Raw genomic sequence first — 24,269 nt, 5'->3', positions numbered from 1 at the left:
GACTTTGACACACATAAAATTATCAGATGTGGAAAATGTCTTTCACATGTAAATAAATCATAATCACACGTGAGATTGCATGTGTCACATGTGACTTTGACACACATTCAATTCTCACATGTGGAAAATGTTATTCACATGTGAATAAATCATAATCACATGTGAGATTGCACGTTTCACATGTGACTTTGACACACGTACAATTATCACATGTGGAAAATGTCTTTCACATGTGAATAAATCATAACCACATGTGAGATTGCAAGTTTCACATGTGACATTGACACACATAACATTTTCACATGTGGAAAATGTCATTCACATGTGAATAAATCATAATCACATGTGAGATTGCATGTTTCACATGTGACTTTGACACACATTAAATTCTCACATGTGGAAAATGTTATTCACATGTGAATAAATCATAATCACATGTGAGATTGCACGTTTCACATGTGACTTTGACACACATAAAATTATCACATGTGGAAAATGTCTTTCACATGTGAATAAATCATAATCACATGTGAGATTGCAAGTTTCACATGTGACTTTGACACACATTATACTTTCACATGTGAACGTTTTTATTTCACATGTGAATAAAGCATAATCACATGTGAGATTGCAGGTTTCACATGTGACTTTGACACACATTATATTTTCACATGTGGAATATTTCATTTCACATGTGAGATTGCACGTTTCACATGTGAAAGTGAGTTTTCACATGTGAAATGGAAGATTTCACATGTGAATTACATGTGACTTTTTCGTAAGGGAATAAACTTGACTTGACTTGACTTGACTAGTGTAGCGTCGCTCTTTTTTAATCAAATGGCTATGGTTGTCAGTAGTGAAGCTGTTTTATTGATCCAGTAGTTGCTGTAGCGTCCGCAAAATACATTTCCACTGGCATGTCTGGCAAGCACTGCAGAGCAGAGTTTTTTCTGTTCTCTCTCTGTTTGGAACAAGGAACCAAATACACTAGGATGAGACATTTCGTCAGCGGACTCTCTGGCCCCTATCGTTGCATCAGCCTTTAAACTGCGCTGAGCGCCCGGCGCAGCGCTGATCAGTGGGCGTGGTCCAGCCCACTCGATATCTTGGTGTTGTCGCTACACGCAGCCTAAAGCATTACAACCACGCCTTTTAAGCGTAAAATTATGCACTGTCTGGTCATTGGGTAAGTGCAGTAAATGAAGCACATGCATCACTTTTCAGCTCCAATTCCACGAGAAATCCAGTAAAACCAGACAAGCCAAGCGCTCTGCTCCCCCCCCTCCCTTCATCCCGTCTGTCTGTCTCCATATATAGGCTATTATTCCATATTATTATGCTTCTCAAATCAATCTAACTGCAGTTTAAATACTGCAAGCATGTACATACGCTACACTATAGCAAGATCAAAGTGAAAAGAATGTTCTAAACGCATCAGCTAGAAAAATATAGCCTATCCCTATATGATGAGATTAATTAGATTGGTGAAAGTTTGTCCAGAAAGATATCGTTTTCTCTCCCCTGCTGCAGAGGTAGGATGATGCACATAAATATAGCCTACATTATGTAAAGTCATTGAAAAAATGTGTTTTTATTGTAAAACTAAAATGTGAAGTAGAGCGGACATCACAGTAGGACATGACAGTAGAAGCGCGTTACACTGTCACTCATCTAAATCACGTTAAATCTACAAGGGATATATATAGCCCCAATATGACATAGATGTTTCACATATGGTGGTGTTTTCATTTCGATGTTTTATTTGGTCCAATATTGAAATGTTCTACAATTGCAGGTTGTGTTACCATTACACATTATTTAGATCTACCTTTATATCTATTTTGGCTCATTTGGTTGCTATTTAGTAGCGAAATGGAGTAGCCCAATGCATGCTGGGACATGCCAGGCAGTGAACTTACAACTTCTTTTTCCTATGGGACGTGTGTTGTGTCTGTCTGAGCGAGGGAGTCAGAGAGAGAGAGTCGTATTGTGCCTGTCAGACTGAGGAGAGAGAGGGAGTGACACAGAGAAGGGTGACAGAGGAGAGCCAGAGGAGCGATCCACGCAACTGGCGCACTGAATAGGCCTGGTTTTCAAAAGCGCAAAGCGCTAAATTTACGCCAGGTGGGAAGATATCATTAGGCCGGTATTTAAGGCCGGAACGCCCATTCTCGCCCATTCAGGGAGTGCGCCACGCCCATTCCGCCTAAAGCGCATTTGGCAGCGTAAAGCCATGTTGATATCTTCCCGAGGCAGGCGCAAGGCACGTTTTTTTGCGTTTAAGGCCCGTTTTAGCGCCGAAGGCCTGTGGGAGAATAGGGCCCTCTGTTTGTTTGGAATGAAACAAGGAACCGAATAAAGGAGGGTGAGACATTATGTCAGCGGATGCACGGATGAACGTGTTTGTGTCAGTATTCTCCTTTGAGAGCCTGGTGGTGATGCAATGTTAGTGTCAGGTCTAAGCTGAGGGAAACCCTCTATTATTTCTCCACTAGATTGAGCACACTCAGGCCGCGATAGCAGACACTTTTGTGCCGGTTCTTCTGCCTCAGCGCAGCTGTGGGTGTGCCGTATGCTAAACCAGGCATGACTGCACTAAATCCTCATGTTTGCTATTGTCCCTATGCATGCAACTATTTGCGCTAGGACCTCTGAAAAGCAGGTCTTAGCGCAAAAATACCCTGCTGCGCACCATTATTCTCCGTGCTGCGCAGCGCAGCGCAGCGCAAGGAGAATCCTTGGATACGTCATTACGGATGGATGTCCCATTAAAATACAAACGCCAGGACATCAAATTCTGCTGCTAAAAATTGCGGAACAACAGATTATTCAGTGAGGCAATCAACTATTATTCACTGAAAAACTTTTATCACATGTAAAGAGCCACAAATATTGTTTATCTACCCCCTTCTCTCCGAAACCTCACGCACATAATATTAGGCTACAATTATTTTCCCCCTTTGAGTAGCATACATTCATCTGTCAGCTCTCAAATAAATAAATTATATTGAAACAAATTATCCCCAACCAGACCCGGGTTTTCTGTGGAAAAAATAAACAGGAACAAATAGGCTACGAAGAGGGGTTAATAGGAAATGAATTGAGAAAACTTGGACATTGTAGCCTACTTGCAATGTTATTGTCTATCAAATGTGCCTGTTTCCCCCATTGCAAACACGTTTCTATTTACCAGTCAACCAAAGAACCCGAATTGCATAAATGAAAAGCTGCAAATCACAGATGTTTTTAACAGGTATATGATGCGATGGTTGTTGTGAGATGCCCAAATTAAGGATGGAGAGAATTACAGCATGCAAGCTGTATTAAAGGGAATGTGAGAAGGGAATCTGATTGGTTTGATTGATGTAACACCCAGGCCACACCTGTGAATAATGCAGGTGGTTAAGACCGCCCAAATCCAGTTTGCGTCGGGCGCAGCTGGCATTTTGCGGGGCATGGAGAATAGCAGATGACTTGGCATGCCTCCAATTTGCACCTGCTCCCGGCACTAAAGACGCGCAAGCGCTAAATTACCGCTTTTGCCAAGATAGGGCCCCAGGTGTCTTGCTTTACCCATTGGATTGATATGGATAATACATCTCTATATCTGTTGTGTTTAGGATCCAGTGGATTTAAAGCACTGATATGTATAATGCATCTCTCTATCTGTTGTGTTTAGGATCCAGTGGATTTAAAGCACTGATATGTATAATACATCTCTCTATCTGTTGTGTTTAGGATCCAGTGGATTTAAAACACTGATATGTATAGTACATCTCTCTATCTGTTGTGTTTAGGATCCAGTGGATTTAAAGCACGAGGCAAGATGCTGGAGGTGAAATCCACCTCGGGGAAGCTGCTCTTCTCAGCCGACGAGCAGGAGGTGGTGGTGGGCGCCGAGAGGCTACGAGTGATGGGTGAGTGACCCACAGACGGGCTCCTAAACCTGGCTCTGCAGCTGCTGCTGGTGGGAACCGAGGGGGGAATGAAAGAAGCAAAGCTGCATCTGAGTAGATGGTGCTGATATTCTGCCAAGATGACTGAGGCTCTGGGTTTCTTCCTTTTACCAACCATACAGGATTTACAAGAGATACAAGGGAATGTTTGTTGGTATAACTTTGATCCTTGCTTGGTATTGTTGCTTGTGTTGTTTTTCCACCAAGGAAACATATTTTTTCTAACTGCTGCAGTCGTAATCTGGATAGGAGTGAAACGCTTCATTTGTAAGGATATGAGAAAAAGTAGTTTGAGTTTTTACCCCGTCTTTCTAATTTGTGTAAGACAGTATCATTTAAGACCCTCTCTCTACTGCAGTACACACACACACGCGCACACGCACGCACGCACGCACACACGCACGCACGCACACACACACACACACACACACACACACACACACACACACACACACACACACACACACACACACACACACACACACACACACACGTATTTATTTATTTATTTATTTACTTACTTATCTATTAATATAATATTTATTTATTTACGTTTTGAGGTTGATGCTCTTATTCAGAGTCACATACAGTGAATAGGACAGTAGAGTGACTTTCAGTAAGTACATAGTGCTATCGTCATCTAAGAGGGATAGGAAAATAAATAAAGCTAACAGCTAGTGAGATAGGTAGGGAGGGATTTTATTTATTTTTATTTCTTATTTATTTTGTGATGAGAGCAATCTGAAGCGAGAAGAGGATGATGATGTGGGAGAGCCACTATGATTCAGACATGAAGTGCTTCTAAAGGAAATGAGTTTTGATCTAGAGAGAACCCACATCCAGAAATAAATATAAAGGGCTCTATCGTTGCAACGGCCTTAAAACAGCATTTAGCACCAGGCACAGCGCAGATTAGTGGGCGTGGACCGGCGCACACGATATTTTGGTGTCGGCGCTACACACGGTTTAAGCATATAACCACGCCTTTTAAGCGTAAAATTATGCACAAGCTTCTCATTGGAGAAGTGCAGTAAACAAATCACAAGCTTCCCTTTTAAGCTCCAATTCCACGGAGCGATCCAGTCCGGCTTCAGAAAACCCGAGGCGCTCTGAGCTCCCCCCTCCCTCTTGCTACACTATAGCAAGATCAAAGTGAAAAGAATGTTCTAAACGCATCGGCTAGAAAAATATAGCCTCCCTATGTCATGATGAGATTAGATTGGTGAAAGTTTGTCCAGAATTATATCGTTTTCTCTCGCTACCCTTTCTTCTCCCCTGCTGCACAGGTAGGATGATGCACATAAATATAGCCTACATTATGTAAAGGCATTGCATAATGTGTTTTTATTGTAAAAGTAAATGTGAAGTAAGCCAAGTCTTATTGGAGCAGACATCACAGTAGGACATCACAGTAGAACCGTGTTACGGCTGTCACTCATCTGAATCACGTTAAATCTGCCGAGGTATCTGTATACCACCTGGATTACATATATGTTTCACATAGGGTTGTGTTTTGATTTCTATGTTTTATTTTGTCCAATATTGAAATGTTCTAGAATTGCATGTTGTGTTAACAGAAACATTATTTATATCCACCACTTAGCCTTGCATGTTGTGTTAACAGAAACAATATTTATATCTACCACTTAGCCTATTTAGGCTGATTTGGTTGCTATTTCTTGTCGAAATGTATTAGCCTCAATGCATGCTGGGAGATTTCACAAGTGGCTCAACAGCCTCTGAATAACAGGGGCTCAAAACTACGATATAACAACTTTTTTTCCATCGGTCTTTGTGCCTGTCTGACGCGAGAGAGAGGGAGTGAGAGAGAGAGAGAGGGGGAGAGAGTGTGAGTCGCCAGTAATATCCGTGGCGCACTGAATAAGATGATACACACAGAGTTGACTGCACCTCCCCAACTCTTCAGCTCACAGTCTCTATCTGCAGGCTCTAAGTTGTGGATATATGAATCACGTGACATATAGGTAGATCCTGAACCGTATGTGAAGTAATATTTGATTCCAACTCAGTCAGCAAGCAAGTTCGATGTTGAGTTCAAACACAACTAATCAATGAGCATATTATTTTGATGGTCCGATAGTACAAAGCTTGTCAAAGGGTGTTAGTCAAATTGTCACATTGCTGACAGTTATACAATGTGGTTAACTTTACATTAATGGGTCATTTTGTTAAATTACACCATGGAATTGAGAAATGCAATTCTCATTTCATTTCATTACATTACATTATTACATTATGTCATTTAGCAGATGCTTTTATCCAAAGCGACTTACAATAGTACATTGCCAACAGTAGTGAAATCAACTTCTTCGTCTTCGTCAGCTAAGACTTCTTAAGAGGAATAAGTATCATTGGTTGAAAGTTGTTTTAAGGAATAAGTACTGTATAGGATTTTTTTCTTTTAAGACAGGAATAGCTTAGTTCAAGAAAGGTCCAGGTGTAGCCTGTTTTAGGCATCGCCAAAAGATTGGGAGTGATTCACAACAAAATTTAAGGTACACAATTAGACCAAAAATGCATTTTAGCCACATTTTAAAACCTGTAATTCAGGCACCGACTAGTTGGTCTTTTGTTATACTAAAACTCACTTGGTGGTGATTATCGGCCGACAAGTACTGCGAAATGGCAAGTCTGGCCTGTGTGCCTACAGTACCTGTGTAACTGTGATTTTTTACATCGTCTTTTTTCATGTGATGTTTGTATATATTGCAGCATCACAAAGTGTCATCCACACTCTAAGCCGGTGAGAGTCGAGGACAAGACTGGACGTTACTTCAGTGACAGAAACATAAGGAGGCAGTTCTGCTGTTGATACAGACGCCAATTTGAACCTGCCACCGGCACTAAGGATTTGGAGAATAAGATTCAGTTCAGCTGTGAGGTGAAAGAGGGGAAAACTTTACTTTGCAGTGGCCTTATCTCTTGGGGTATATTAACATGTGTGTTGAGCTATGCAAGCATTTTGTAAGTACATAGGCTGATAATCCATGAAGGAGGCTTTCCTTCCTCTGGCATATAATATATTTATATGCCATATAATATGTTTATGTATGAAATAAGTTACCACTTTCATCCAGCACATTATAGAGCGCTTCCCTCTGCTCCGTGGCTCATACAGCCAATCATGTACCTTGTTACTACAAGTGACACGGAAATAACCAATCATTTAACAGACAAACTCCGAGTGCACCCGCTCATACACTCATACACAGCTATCCCTTGACAATGGGCATTGCTAGTGACACGATGGTTTGATCTCACCCGGCGTTTAGTGCCGGCGTTACAAAGAATTCGATGTGGGTGAGTTTCAATTCGTGTTAACGTAACAACGTGTTAATATGTGTTCTATTAATAAGCGCCCGGGAAATTAACGTTAATGTTAAGACACCAATTTCACAATGTTACTTTACTAGTCCATGGGCCAAGGCTGAAATTTTGACATATCGGTACCACCTGAGGTTTGCTTTGACTTGCTTAACTACAAATATGCCACTAAGTAGGGCTGGAGGGCGACCACGCTGGGGACCGCACGCCATTGGTTGGGGCGAGAAAAAGCCTTGCCTGGCTGAAAATGCGGTACATTTCTCCATATCAGTTTTATACCCATCAAGACGCCCAAGCAGAAGACATAAAGTCATAAGCTGTGTGCTCAATAGATGACACAATGACTTATTCCTGTCCCAAAGTACAAGTAAAACCTTTCCAACAGTTCAACTTTGTCTCTGCTTACAGAAGTGAATGAGCTGCGGATGCACCCGCATTCCGTATAGTCCATGGGCCAAGGCAAAAATCGGTACCACCTGAGGTGACCGCACGATTTTGTTATTTTTGTCTTCCTACATGTCTCTAGTTTATATTTTGGTATAATAACCCTCCCGATTTGGTAGCTTAAGGATAGTTATCTACCCTATCTATCTATCTAAACCTACCCCCATATAAATGACAAAACCCTGATTTCATCATATCTCCTGAACCACACATGATAACACAGAAAATGTGATGTCTACCCCTATGTTTTCATGGGCAAGGATTACAATGACACCATATACAACATCATAAACTGTTCACATGAATAGTTAATGGTGAATTCACTGGTGTTTTGGTGAATTCAGTGGTGTTTTGAGAAGGATACAATGCAATTAGTCCATGGGCCAATGGTGAAATCGGTACCACCTAAGGGGAACGCACAGTTTTTTAATTTTTGTCTTACATGTCTCTAGTTTATATTTTGGTATGATAACCCTGCCAATCTGGTAGCTTATTGATAATTATCACTCTGTAAAAACTACTCCCATATAAATGACAAAACCCTGATTTCTGTGTATTAGTCCAGATGATATGTGAAAATCATGTTAACTTTTTCATAAAAGCATGAAACTTGGTACGCATATAGTTTGGGGCCCCGTAAATCTTCAGAAATTAAGCCATCAGAAAAATGCCTCGTGGTGGCCATTTTAATTCCGCCATAAGCGAATTATGTAGTTTGCATCATATCTCCTGAACCACACATGATAACACAGAAAAGGTGATGTCTATCCCTATGTTTTCATGGTCAATGATTACAATGATACCATATAGAACATCATAAACTGTTAAAGTAACTAATCAATGGTGAATTTAATAATGTGATAAGGAAATCATAGTTTCTGATAACTGATGCTATAACCTCAATTCCATGACCACTCTCTGGCTAAGATTTTTTGATGAGTAATTTGACTTATATGGGCCTTTTGTTAAAATAGCCCCCAGGTCCCTCCCAAACATCCTGGGACTTTCTGCCAAATCCAAGATGGCCACTGGTGCAATCTTGAAAAAATTACTCTTTTGTGGTCAACTTGTAAACCTCCACGAGTTGCTGGAACATTGTGTTTTTGATGAATGTGTGGCCTTATTCAACTCCAACAGCACATACAGGAAGACGCAGAAGAGCAAGCTCATCTAGAAGCTCTATCTCCAATCTGTAGGGCTGCAAGAACCCTACATCACTCTCGTTGACATGGGCATGATCTAGAGGATGGCAACTCCATCTGCAAGAGATCGGCAGACACAAGATGGCACCCCATACATGTGGTCGGACTATGTCCACAAGGTGTCATCCATTATCCTTGCCCGCCATGGTGATGTTGACATATCATCTGTGTGATCGACCGGTATGACACAGCATACTTGGCTAAAGATGATGAGTGGAATCTAATGATTCAGAATCTATAGCGAGGCAGAATTCAATCTGATCATATGCCATGTTTTAAGTGGTTTCATTATTCAATTATTCAAGTTACAGCTAATAAAAAGATCTTGTCATACATTCATTAAATATTTTACTGCAAGAAATCCTGGGGGTAGTTGGTACAGAAGTACCAAGGTAAAATGGGTGTTGACATTAACATCTTTTCAGTTAACATAATTCTGAAATGACTCCCAAAACATCCACCATTGTTAATCTCCTTCCTTGTGGTGAACCCCAAATGCACAGTATACCTTCCCATTCAAAAGTTACATTTCCACAATACTGGATGGCAGCCATCTTGGAATTCTGGATCAAAATGATGCCATAATGTCAAACTGATGTCAGAATTGGATTCCTCGTGGTTGACCTACACCGAAAAGTGTCTTCATACATTATTCTATGTGCTTCAATTTTTCAACATGGCGCCAGTGGCCATCTTGGATTTGGCCATCTGGCAAAGAAAATCCCAGGATCTTTAGGAGGGACCTGGGCGCTATTTTAACAAAAGGTCTTTATAAGTCAAATCACTCATCAAAACATCTTAGCCAGAGAATGGTCATGGCTTTGAAGTTATAGCATCGGTTATCAGATACTGTCATTTCCTTCTCACAACGTCATCGAATTCACCATTGATTAGTCACTTTAACAGTTTATGATGTTCTATATGGTATCATTGTAATCCTTGACCATGAAAAGGTTGGGATAGACATCTCCTTTTCAGTGTTAGCATGTGTGGTTCAGGAGATATGATGCAAACTACATAATTTGCTTATGGGAGAATTAAAATGGCCACCACAAGGCATTTCTGCGATGGCTCAATTTCTGAAAATGTACAGGGGCCCAAACTATAAGCGTACCAAGTTTCATGCTTTTACGAAAAAGGAAACATCATTTTCACATATCATCTGGACTAATACACAGAAATCAGGGTTTTGTCATTTATATGGGGGTAGGTTTGTTTACAGAGTGATAACTATCCTTAAGCTACCAAATCGGCAGGGTTATCATACCAAAATATAAACTAGAGACATGTAGGAAGACAAAAATAACAAAATCGTGCGGTCACTTCAGGTGGTACCGATTTTTGCCTTGGCCCATGGACTATACGGAATGCGGGTGCATCCGCAGCTCATTCACTTCTGTAAGCAGAGACAAAGTTGAACTGTTGGAAAGGTTTTACTTGTACTTTTGGACAGGTATAAGTCATTGTGTCATCTATTGAGCACACAGCTTATGACTTTATGTCTTCTGCTTGGGCGTCTTGATGGGTATAAAACTGATATGGAGAAATGTACCGCATTTTCAGCCAGGCAAGGCTTTTTCTCGCCCCAACCAATGGCGTGCGGTCCCCAGCGCGGTCGCCCTCCAGCCCTACTTAGTGGCATATTTGTAGTTAAGCAAGTCAAAGCAAAACCCAGGCTTTTCCACACCTCTGATTCACCTAACGTTAACCCTACAACCCTGAAATACACGTTACTAAACGTTTTTTTTAGAAGGCTGGCAACGCTAGGCTATGTCATCAAAGTAAAACGTCACGATCTCTGTAAATTACTGCTTGCAGTTGCACTCAGAGCATGTATGTATGTATGTGTGTGTGTGTGTGTGTGTGTGTGTGTGTGTGTGTGTGTGTGTGTGACAAATTAGGCCTACCTGTGTGCCTTGAAAATAAGGTGGTTCAAAATAAAGTGGCTAAATGCAACATTTTTCTTCTCATGTTTTTTTATTAATAAAATTGGGTAATTAAAAGTATCAATAATTATCGATATCGACTGATATATTAAATATTTTATATTAATATACTATATATTTTAACTATATCGCCCAGCCCTACTCCTGATATAATATACAGTCTCTAGAAGTGTATGATTCAACTTTTCCCATGTTCTCGTGTAAAAAAGCAAACTGAAAAAAATATATAGATATTATAATTAAAGGAAACAAAAATTGCAATAAATCGTAATATTGAATCGCAATAATCAGAGAATCGCAATACTTAAGAATCGCAATATATATCGAATCGGCACCCAAGTATCGTGATAGTATCGAATCGGGAGATAAGTGAATCGGCACAGCCCTACTAGTTATGCAGTAGGCTAGATTAATTTATGAATTCTGATTTATAGGTCAGCTCAGTTATGAGATGGAGGGGACGTCTAGAGGGTTGAGCTTTCAAAGACAGCCAGCTGGGAACATCTGGACAGGGAAAGTCAGTTAATGCTGTGAGACAGACAATTCTCTCCTCCCTAAAGATGCCTGTCGGCAAATCACTAACCTCCCGCTGCTCTCATGGCACAGCTGGGAAGCAAACTGTTCTCATGGCACTGCTGGGAGGCAGACTGCTCTCATGGCACTGCTGGCAGGCAGACTGCTCTCATGGCACTGCTCTCATGGCACTGCTGGGAGGCAGATTGCTCCCATGGCACTGCTGGGAGGTAGACTTCTCTCATGGCACTGCTGGGAAGCAGACTGCTCTCATGGCACTGCTGGGAGGCACACTGCTCTCATGGCACTGCTGGGAGGCAGATTTCTCTCATGGTACTGGTGGGATGCTCTTAGGTCTGGTATCAATGATCAGACAATACGCAGGACTTTGTTTTGGTGACTTTTTATCACGGGCGACGATTCAATATTAGCGCTGAACCTCTTTCAGTGGAATCATATCGTGATGATATGGTGATTTGTTCATATCGTGACACTGGATTCTGCTGTCTACTGTAAATTGATGAGAATAAACATTTTCTTAAATCATCATCATCATCAAAAGGAAGTGGGCTCTGTTTGCAATTGTTGTCCCACTGATGACATCATCAGTCATGTCACTGTAATTGTGTTGTCACTGATGTTGTCACAATGTCTATGACATCATCAGTGATGTCACTCGAGCACTTGATGTTGCGAAGTTCAGCAATTGTGTGCTTCACATGCCAATAGAGCAGACGAGGCCACGCAGCAGCCGAGCTGCGGGTGAGGCCGAAGTTGAGCAATTGTGCTCTGAGTGACGTCACTCGACCACTCCATGATGTGGTCAGTGATGGTCACTCGAGCAATTGTGATGTCATCAGTGATGCAAAATTGAACAATTGTGCGCTGTGCATGTCAATAGAGCAGGCGAGGCCACGCAGCAACCAAGCTGCGGGTGAGGCCAGGCAGCGGCAGAGCTGCGTATGTGAGTCCGCGTAGCAGGTGAGCCTAGGAATCGAGCACAGATTATTAGTATTTGAAAATACACGTTTGACTCCTGGTGTTTAGCCAATCAGAAGGCTCGTTAATATTAATGAGCCTTAAAGACACAGCGACAGAAACAGCCTGTTCTTGGTAAGGCTCAGATACTGGAAAAATGACTTGTCAAAATGGATTGTTTTTGGTATCACACACGCACGCACGCACGCAAGCACGCGCGCACGCACGCACACACACACACACACACACACACACACACACACACACACACACGCACACACACATACACACACACAGAGCTCTGAATGCACCTGAAGACACAAAATACACTGGGAAGTGGACAAAAGGAGCTCACACAGAAAGCAATAATATGGATGGAGAATGAACATAACCATCTAAATAGCCATGTCTTCGCTCAGTGCAGCTATAGTATGGGTGCAGCAGTGGGTGGAGGTGGAATGAGTGGCCCAGTCTAGCATTAGGAAGTTGAAGTTAGCAGAATAAGCTGGTGATAATGAAACCATAAAAAATGAGAACTTGAAATACATTTCACTGCACTGGCCCATTGGGAAGATCTGGAGGAAGCATACAGTAATTTGGGATCTCTCGCTCTCTCACCAATTAGGCTTGAGAAAATCAGCCGTCCAAGCTAGACGAGGACATAATTCAGCCATCTCTAAGTTGTGTATGCACATATCACAGGATAATTAGAAAGGAAATTAAATTACAGATATCATAATTACATGGATCTGGCAGATGTTCAACACTAGCCACCCAGCACATGCATGACTGTATTTGTAGTTTCAATCTTTCATACAGTTCATTCCAGATATCATTCTCTCCTATGTCTGCCTTCCCCCCCCCCTTAAAGCCTATCTTTGATCATCCCTTTTCATGTCTTTAATTTTTAATTTTCTTCCATTTCTCCATTTGTTTTACTCTCTAACATCCCTCACCACTATTAATCTTTCCACCCAACATCCATCAATCCGCCCATTCAATCTCATTAATAAACAGACATTTCACGTGTCTTCGTCTTGACTTGGCTGTTACATATTCACTTGAGGACTCTGACCGCCCCGCCTACAGTACCCAGTTCTTTACTTTGATAAAGATATGTTGACCACTTTGTGGTGTAGGCTGATAAAACAGGTGTATTTATATAAAAACCTTGCCTAATGTAGCGTTAATATACGGAAAACAGGAAAAAAACTATAAGCATTCTAAAACGGCTCTATCAAATCAAGCAATCTGATTGGTTCACAGCTGTGGTATATTTAGCGTATACCACAGCTAGAGCCGCATCCCTGAAACAGTCTGAAAAAATGGTATGAAAAATGGTAGCTAGCTAGCCTAGCCTTGCAAACTGTAGGCGATATATATATTATTATATATACTGTATATATGGATGAGGGGGAAAAGAGGTAGAATCCGATCCGATCCATTAGCCTAACTATGAAATGCACACCGCCCATCACGGGGAAGAGAGATACGAATGCATCAACGCGAGCAGCACAGCAGCAGCATGACCGAGTGCACTTTATGCGAGTATAGGCTATTTAAGCATTGGAAATGTCAACACAGCAGACTGCCTGATACGAGGTCGCAGAATCAAACAAACAACCCGATCGCAATAGCGAGAGGGAGAGGGAGAGGGAGGAGATCCACTCCAACAAGCTAAGGTGAGAAACAAAAACACACCTAGACAGCAGCATAACGAAACAGCAGGACCGGGCCCCGATGCAAGATGGTCAAACCGGGCCCTGCTCATATACATACATGTAGGTTACTGACAAAATATGGTGTCGGCACAACATAACAGATGACAACTGTAACATTCGGTGACGGCGCACCTTGACATTTTCTTTTCTTTTTTTTATATATATATATTTATTATGATTTTAAACAGAAACACAAACAATATAGACAACACACACAATGGCCAAAAAATTGAAAATATCTACTGTAAATTAGATCATGATATGTATACAGGGGTGCTCAGTCTATTATCATCAACAGTGATGGGACAACTAAACCTCTGAGGAGAGAGAGAGGGGGGAAGAAAATAAAATAAACAAGTACAAATATATATGTGTATACATACATACACACATACATACATATATTATATATACATACACTTGTATCAATACATGTACACTGCACATGCACATATACATCCACACTCCCATTCTGTACATTTCCAGACAAATACATTTCAAATTGTATCACCTTAAGGCCCAAAGATATCTCTTAGGCAATTTTCAGTGTTACAATCTGCCATTCCTTTTAATATAGTAGTACTGTAAGTCTTTCACCAGCATATTTAAAGAAGGGTGTCCAAATCTGAAAAAAATCGCCCGTTTTACATTTAAGCCTATATGATACATATTCCATTGGAATTAACTCAAATATCAATTCATGCCATCCTGCAATCGTAGGTGGCACATTATCAATCCATTTGAACAATATGGTCTTTCGGGCAGCAAAAGTAAGAATATTGAACAGCCTTCTTTGATAAGAGCCTTTAATGTGAGGGCAGGAGCAAAGCCTGAGGTTCAGCATCTAGGTGAACATTGAAAATCAGATTAAGTTTATCCACAATTTTACCCCAGTACTCCTCAATATGAACACATGCCCACACACAATGTCTATAGCTTCCCACCTCCACATGGCATTTTGAGCACATTTCTGTCAGATTTGGATTCATCCTGTGTCTAAGTTGGGGGGTAATTTGTAAACGATGCAATATCCTAAACTGGCTTTCTCTGCTTCTATTACATATGGAAATTTCTTTCGCAAACTGCCATATGTCTGACCATGTTCTTTCATCTATTGTGAGTAGGGCTGCAACTAACGATTATTTTGATAATCGATTAATCGGTCGATTATTTGTTCGATTAATCGATTAATCGGATATATTGAAATCGCTCAGAAATGCTCGATTTAACCCTTTGATCCATACAATTCCAACATTACGATGATTCTAGTAGTCCCTGCAACATAAGTCTGCATCAAAACATTCTTGTTTATACTGTATTCATTAGTGGTTTATATTGGAACACTTCAAACTTGCATACAAAAAGGGGGAAACCACAACCAAGTTAAATTGTAGAAAACTGTTTTTATTTACTCAAGAACATGAACCGAACCAGTGCTATTTTTCTTTTTTCTGTCATTGACTGTCCATCAGTGTGGTACATCTTTTTTCTTTGTCCCCGCTTCTACTGTATTCAGTGGTAAACTTTATTTTAAACTTGCAAAGAAAATGAAGAGGTTTTTTTGGTGGTACATCTTTTTTCTTTGTCCCCTCTTGTTTATAGTATACTGTATTCACACTGGTTTCTTTTAAACTTGCAAAGAAAAATGGGAATCACAAAATCACAGTTAAATTTAAAACACAAAAGTTAAATTGAAGATAACAGATTCACCCCTTCACCTCCCCTCTCCTTCACTGCCTCCTTCCTTCAGCCCTTCACCTCCTCTTTCACTGCCTACTTCCTTTAGCCCTTCACCACTTCACTTCCTCTCTCCTTCACTGCCTACTTCCTTTAGCCCTTCACCACTTCACTTCCTCTCTCCTTCACTGCCTACTTCCTTTAGCCCTTCACCACTTCACCTCCCCTCTCCTCCCTCCAAATACTGTATCTTCATATCTTCTTAAATAAAGTACTTTAACGGACCTGCTCCAGGAATGTGTCTTCATATTTTCGCTCCATCAGTTTTGTGAAGAATGTTCTTGAAGGAAGAGTGTAGCCAGGGTGGAGGGTGTTAATCATGGCAATGAAGCCTGCATCTCCAACCATTGACATGGGCCTCATGTCGGTGACCAGCATGTTCAGGACACTGTCTGTCATGATGGCTGCTTGCCTTGGTGTACAAGCCGCATTCCCCACAACGAAACGCCTCATGGTGAGTTGTTTTTTTCTGAAATGAGAAAGACAGTATGAGTGAGTATGCCTAACAGCACTATTAACATAAAACTCAATAAAACTCACTCATTGATGATTTAGTTGATAATTGCTTATGTAAAGAAGGCCTTTATATAACAGAAGCCTCAAATGCAATTTGTCCTAGCTCACTCCTTACATTAAGATGCGCACACACACACACACACACACACACACACACACACACACACCAATGAACAAGGGACAACAACCCCACTTTTAGCCTTAGTTTACAGACCAAGTCTGCTCTACCACTAACGTTAGCAAGCTAACATAACGTTAACTAGCCGGTCGGCTATACCGTTAAAGGAGAATTTCGGTTTTTTTGAACCTGGACCCATCTCCTGGCAATAATTATGATTTGACCACTCACCCAGCGATGTCCGCGGCGTTTCTGGCCGTCCTAGCGTTGTTTTGAGATCAATAGCGTCCAAGTCAGTTGTAAAATGGAGCTGATTTGTAACCTACGTGGGATTCGAAATAACGAAGGTTATGCCAAACCCCACATAGGTTACGCTAAAACCACCACCGCAAAGCGTCCTACCTGTAGTTGTCCAGTCGGCAGGAAAGTATCGCGGGACTTCACGAGACTTGGTGACCGAGATCACGTTTGAGGTAATTTGATCCCTGTGCGACTCCAGGAAATGGCCTGGGGCGAAATATCCCTCTGGTGGATGTTGAGGGATCACATTATGACGATATTTGGGGAAAACGGGAATAAAAATAACTATTTAGATGCAGGAAAGACAGGCTCACACTTGGCCCCAAATCAGCTCCATTTTACAACTGACTTGGACGCTATTGATCTCAAAACAACGCTAGGACGGCCAGAAATGCCGCGGACATCGCTGGGTGAGTGGCCAAATCATAATTATTGCCAGGAGATGGGTCCAGGTTCAAAAAAACCGAAATTCTCCTTTAACGTTGTCGACCTGGATGCGGGCGCAATGCGCATCGACTGTTAACGTTAGATAAACAAAACAAACTATCTGCTGTGAGACGAACATTTCCACTTCAAACAACAATACACATGGGTCTAATAATGTAACATTAGTTTACATGCATATCGAGTTTGTAGTAGAATAACGTTAACTTACCCCGCTCCTGAGCTCCCTTGGCACCATCCAATGATCCAACATGTTTGCGTTTAAGGTGTTCACGCAGGGCCGTTGTGCTGCCATGCCATGCAAGATCGGCTTTGCACATTTTGCACGTAACAGACTTTTATTTCCAGTTAATATGAAGTGCTCCCAAACTTGCGAAGTTTTGGGTCGAGCTGCTTTCTCCTCGGCCATGTTTCAACTTGCTTGTCGTTTACTGCGCGTGCGCAAGGCGAGTGACGTAGTCGGCTCCGCGACAGCGGGGCCAGGGAGTGACGTAGCCAGCACTGCGCCGCAGCAGCTGCGGTCAGCTGTTGTTTTTTATCAACAAAACAGATGGCTCTGCGGTCCAACTAATCGCGAGGCAACGAAACGATAATCAAATTCGTTGCCAACAAATTTAATCATCGATTTTAATCGATTTAATCGATTAGTTGTTGCAGCCCTAATTGTGAGATTGAAATCATTATTCCATATGTGTTGCAAATATTCAGAGGACATAGTACTAGCAATGTGAAGCTCCACATATCCCTGACGAAGAACTGATTTCTTGCTTCTTTTAAGGAGTAAGCATTCTGGGCTCTATCGTTGCAGCCGCGCAGTTTCTAGGCCGAACGCCAGCCGCAGCGCAAAGCAGTGGGCGTGGAAAGGCGCACTTGATATCTTGGTATCGGCGCTAAACTCAGCCTCAACCATTATAACCACGCCTTTTAAGCGTAAAATTATGCATTGTCCGCTCATTGGAGAATTGCAGGGAAGAGACACACGCTTGCCTTTTAAGCTCCAATTCCTGGACAAATCCGGTAAAACCAGACAAAGCCAAGGGCTCCGCCGCCCCCCCCTCCCTTCATCCGGTCTGTCTATCTCCATATATAGGCTATTATTCCATATTATTATGCTTCTCAAACCAATAACTGCAGTTAAAATACTGCAAGCATGTAAATACGCTACACTATAGCAAGACCAAAGTGAAAATAATTTCTAAATGCATCTGATAGAAAAAAATATTGCCTATGGCTGGATGTCATGAGATTAGATGGCCAGAATGATATCGTTTTATCTCTCCTCCCCCACTGCACGATGCAACATCCTCTGAATGACACCTATCACTTTTACTGGATCTGATAACTTAATTCTATTTAATTTACAGGATTTTATTATTGAGTAATAGTATTTTATTTGGCCTATATATGCGTCCCCCCCACCCCCTGCCCACAGGCTCTGACAAATATGTTCATTCTCAATAAAATCTTCAGTAATCAATCAGAGGGGCTTTAAAAGCCAGATTGGCAGCAGCTGGCGCAGTGTGATCAATATGGCAGACCAAAACCGATACACTAAATTCACAGCTGAGGAGAAGATGGTGCTGGCGAATCAGGTGATATATAATAATAAAATAATAATAATGATTGGATTTATATAGCGCTTTTCTAGACACCCAAAGCGCTTCACAGAAATCATTATTCATTCACACCATTCGTACCAGTGGTGGTAAGCTACGGGTGATGTAGCCACAGCTGCCCTGGGGAAGACTGACGGAAGCGTGGCAGCCATTTCGCGCCTACGGCCCCTCCGACCACCACCAACATTCATAGACATTCATACCCATTCATACGAGGCAATGAGGGTTAAGTGTCTTGCCCAAGGACACAACGACAACAGCTGGGAGGGAGCGGGATTCGAACCGCCAACCCTTGAGTCATTGGCCGACCTGCTCTACCTCCCGAGCTAATGCCGTCCCATATCTGTCCACCATTCATTTTGAATAGCTACAAAACAACTCTTTACTTAAGTTGTTTATTCATCTATCCATTCAGGTTCAAATGTACCATCGCGCACTGTTTGGGGAGGAGAATTACCCCGCCGACGCCCCGCGCCCAGTCCTGGACCGCCTGAGTGAGCCGCCCCAGGTGGCCGTCTATGCGCTGCGCTTGTTCAGCACCTCGGACAGCTCCGCTGCCACAGACGGGGGAAACATTTGGAAATAATTATAACTTTCTATGCTTTGCACACAGAAAAAATAAATACAACAGACAATTCTGTAATGAATAGCTGTAATGAAGAGTGGGGTTTGAAGAAGCGCTACACAACAGTTGATCCAGTTTCTCTCTCTCTTTCTTTCTCTCTCCCTTTCTCTCACATTAAACGATATACATGCCTATAATGTCAATTATCTGAATGAAATAATAATACATATTAATTAGGAATATTAGTAATATTAGTAGCCTAGCTAATTTCGGGGGGGGGGGGGGGGGGTAATAAAACGTAGAGCTATATTACACATAAATGGGGATTATTATGATAGCCTAAACTAAATTTATGAAACTGCATTACAGCTTCACCCAAAAAGCCTGAGAAGGGTTGCAATCTTATATTCTATTGTATTCTAAAGTATTTTTTTCTATATATTGTATTCTCCATTCACTTTCCTGTCCCCGGTGCACAGAATCCTGCTTTAGGCCAGCTTTTCAAAAGCGCAAAGCGCTAAAAGTCGGCCAGGTCGGAAGATGGCTGGAAGATAGTAGTACGCCGGTATTTAGCGCCGCCACGCCCACTTCGGCGCATTCAGGGACTCCGCCACGCCCATTCGGCCTAAAGCGCATTTGGCAGCCTAAAGCCTATTGCTATTTTCCCGAAACAGGCGCAAGGCACGTTTTTTTGCGTTTAAGGCCCGTTTTAGCGCCGAAGGCCTGTGGGAGAATAGGGACCTCTATCTGTGAGGTCTGACAATCAAACAGGTGACTGTTTTGATCTTGGATAAAACTGCGAATCTGCAAATATCTGAAGAATTGATTTACAGGAAGACCATACTTCTGTCGGATTTGTTCAAATGTAAGTGTAACCCAGATTACCAGAACCGTTTAATGTGTCTTAATATAATAAATTATACTGTGAATATAACATAATATAAACAGTGAATATAATGGGAGGACTCTATTTTCAAAGCATATCAGATTTGGTTGGAGGACTCTTATTTTGAAAGCATATCAGAAGGTGAAAAGGTAAATTCTGGTGAAGGACTCTTATTTTGAAAGTACATCAGACGCTACGCAGCATCCGCCAGTCTAGCTGAGATGACGGTGAAAATACCTAGCGCTTCCTTTTCCTACCTGGACGAATATCAGACAAGACGTGTTGACACCGGAGAACAGAAATATGTGTTGAGACATAGAACACAGAGACACGTGTAAGTAAAATATATGTGTGCTTACCGATAATTAACTGTTATCTCTCTGAAACCGTCAGTAAAGAAAATTATTGTCCCCGACCAGATTCATTGCTGCTAAATAGCGACCTGTGGTAGTGACCATCACGCTGCCATTTGCTGAAAGCAGATTCTTGGTGAGTTTCCCCCGACATGAAAAAGTGCTATTGCAGCTTGCTGTAATAATAATATGAAACTAGCAGACTGAAAACATGCTGACTCGATGCAATAGTGCTACAAACATTAGCAACACGGATTAGCATCCACTAACACTGGGGTTAAGTGCTTCACATAAAATGGTTGACAGGAAAATAAAAGAATAAAGGCACCTCATGGTGGTAATGAGGGAGGGGCAAGCGCTGCCTTTTCACTTCTCCACACTTATCTCCACAGTGATATTTCTGGCAAATATTACAGCCAAAATAGCACATTTCTTCTATCAACGTATATCACACACACACACACACACACACACACTGTAGCGGATCACCTTGAAGTTGCGGGGTGCCAGCCGGGGTTAATTCCGACAAATCTTTTAAAGTTTAGTTTTTCAAGGTCAATCCCCTACATGGATACATGAACCCAAGTTCACAGCAGCCACTTCTGATTTGCATATATTTTCCTTACGGTTGGTTTCTCCTGTTTTTAATTAGCTGTTTTTCTGTACCACTTTGAGATCTGTTTGTATTGAAAAAGGCATTATTAATAAAATCTCTTATCATTATTGATTTTTCTGCGGGAGTGCAACTAAATGTATTTTTGTGTGTGTTCTGATGTGCTGCAGAAATTGTGAGTATAGGCTAAAGTGTGTTCCTATGTGTGTGTATCTGTGCGTGTGAATGTGCATGTGAGTCAAGTCAAGTCAAGTCAAGTTTATTTATTATTATTATAATTCTAGCTGACACAACAGTAGCAAGAATATACAGAATAAAGATAACATTTGAACAATTGATGGGGAAATATAGAAATATAGAAATGAAGAGAGAGCAGAGGAGAGAGCAGGAGAAGGGAGAAGAGCAGGGGGAATGTGAGAGAGTGATATGGTGGGGAGGGAATGGGAGATGTTGGAGGGTGTAGGAGGTGGGGAAGGAGCAAGAGGAGAGAGCAGGAGAGGGGTAAGGGGGGGGGTGTGGGGGAGAAGAGAGCAGGGGGGGGGGGGAGGAGGTGGGGAGAGAAAGGGAAATGTGGGGGAGGAGAGAGTGTAAGGAAGAGTATGGGAGTATAGAGGAGTGTGGGAGACTATACGGAGAGAACAGGGAAGGGAGGGCTAACTGACACAACATTAACAAAGTACAATAGTAATAATAACATATCGAGCAATTATATGATAGAGAAATATAGACACACATCTTGCAAACGGACATATGTCAATTTCTTAGCAACCAAGCTATGCCTAATTTAATTGGCTGCAAGCCTTTAGTAGTGAGTCCCCCCGCCAAACAAACACATGCTCACATACAGAGCTTGTGGGTGCCTTGCTTCAGGGAAGAATGGGTGCCATGCCCCAAACAGTGGCGAAATACTAAGAGCATGGGTGCCATGCTTTAAATAGTGGCGAATTGGAGGGGATAGAGTGGGTGCCATGCTTTGGAGTAGAATGTGTACTATGCTTTAGAGTAGTGGGGGAAGGGGGGAAGAGGAGAAAGCAGGAGAGTGGAGGAGGGAGGGAGAGTGGGGGGATGTGGGGGAGGAGAGGGAGGAGGTGGGGAGAAAATGGGAAATGTGGAGGAGGAGAGAACAGGGAAGGAGAGGTGGGAGGGTGCAGGGGATGGAGAGCAGGGGGAACGTGAGAGAGGGGAGAGCAGGAAGTGGCAGGGATTCGGGAAAATAGGGGAGAAGAGGAGAAGGAGAAGGAGCAGAGGGGAGAAGGAGGAGAGAGCAGGAGAAGGGAGGGGGGGTGCGATGGGATGTGGGGGAGGAAAGAGCATGGAAAGAGAGGATGTGGGGGGGGAATGGGAAATGTGGGAGAGGGGAAAACAGGAAAGGGGAAGAAGGGAAGGAGCGGGGGAAGGGGGAAAGAGAAAGAGAGGGGGGGGGGAGAAGATCAGACAAACTGACTACTCTAAACATTAACCAGAGCTAACTGAGACATAGGGGATCTAGCTAATCTACAGCCTAATCTGGCCTATCCTACTCTGCTCTAGTCTGATTTTTGCCTGAACACTATAACAGGTCAGCCTTAGGCTGTAGCTAATCTATCGCCTACCTAAGCTATTCTAAACCAACCGGCAGCCCTCGACCAGTACAGGGTACAGGGTGAGTACAGCAGCAGCTGTGAGAGAGTGAATGAGGATCTGTGCAGTATGAAAGGAGGCTTATAAACCTGCCACATGTCATTACCGAGCCAATCGTTCCTTCCCCATCAATAAAATACATAATTATATCCCGCATATAACTTTAATTGGCCCAACCGAGGTAATTGGAAATCCATGATACTGCTATCATTGGCTTTCATTATGGCTCTTACAGCTATTTACAGTCAAGTCAGATCCACTGACTGGCTCCCTCCATCCAGACAGCAGGCCAGGTCAGACAGACAGTCCAATGAGATGACAAACAAAGGAATATGATAATAGGCTGCGTCAGGTTTAAAGGTTTTATGGTTTGTTTTGTTGGCAGATGGGTGGGGCCATAATGTAGACCATCACACAACTGTCACAAAATTGTTGTCATTCAATGTTGTCTGTGTTTCTCTCTGACACTGTCTTTAAGGCAGATTTATGGTAGAGCACTTCTGATGTATTATAAACTCCACCGATCTGGAATGCCAACCAGGATAAAACAAACCTTGAGAATTATTGTAGATGCCATCCTTGAGAATTGTTTGTAGATACCATTTTGAACTTTGCCTGGGTTATTATTTTTCAAAGACTTGGCCAGGATCCAGAGGGGGCTCGTTGGAAGATTAAAATAGTTCCCCACAATTTTGAAGAGGAGTGGTATCCACAGCTTCTAGCTATGATGCTGCCAAAAGGCTTTTAAGCACCTTGGAATGGGAGTTATGCTAAATAAAATATTGAGTGGCAGTAGCTTAATTGGTAGCGTAAATTAGGCATAAATTATTCAGAGAGGTTTGTAAGTCAGTGGGTGAGGTGATATTCACACATCCTGCTCCCAGCCAAGCCAGCCTCAACTCAACATGCTGCTCCAAAATAAGCACCACACACTCATGTGGTTTGTTTATGCTAGTTTCCCCTTAAGCTGTGTTCACCGAGATATTTATTTTTCTCCCTGTCGCTCGATTCAACCCTTTGGAATCGCTCTGTCGCTGTGTTTAAATCGCTCGTCAACAGGCACAAGAATTGACGGACATCTGGGGGCTAACGTTAGACGATGAAAATGCAATGTCATGATGTTTGTCCACTACGAGCCACCGTAGTTGTTTGCAAGCTAAGCCTATCAGCATGCTCCTTTGTACAGACTTCACTTCATGTCAGCTGTCAGCCTGTCAATGCGGTTTAAACTCTCGTAACGGGACAAGCCCCGTCTTTTATTGTCACACGAACACCACAACACATGCATGCGGCCACAACACACTCATGCTGACGGTGGCCGGTGAAAAGTGTCCTCTGCATTTAACCCATCCAGGCATGTCCTTTCCTCCGGGGGGCAGGCCAGGAGCAGTGG

General features: G+C 42.3%; 1 protein-coding gene across 1 annotated transcript in view; it reads left to right on the top strand.

The window, feature by feature from the left end:
• sgcd (sarcoglycan, delta (dystrophin-associated glycoprotein)) overlaps window positions 1-24,269 on the top strand; it is a gene marked incomplete at both ends in the record, with an annotated part of 474,154 nt that overhangs the window by 183,835 nt on the left and 266,050 nt on the right. The window contains one exon of the mRNA XM_083642995.1: window positions 3,801-3,920. Coding sequence (XP_083499121.1) covers window positions 3,801-3,920 — 120 coding nt within the window. The remainder of the gene's footprint in view (window positions 1-3,800; window positions 3,921-24,269) is intronic.

Source organism: Poromitra crassiceps (genome assembly GCF_964638095.1).
Source record: "Poromitra crassiceps genome assembly, chromosome: 1".
NCBI lineage: Eukaryota > Metazoa > Chordata > Actinopteri > Beryciformes > Melamphaidae > Poromitra > Poromitra crassiceps.
Note: the sequence above shows the minus strand (reverse complement) of the source record. Positions and strands in the feature narration are given on the sequence as shown.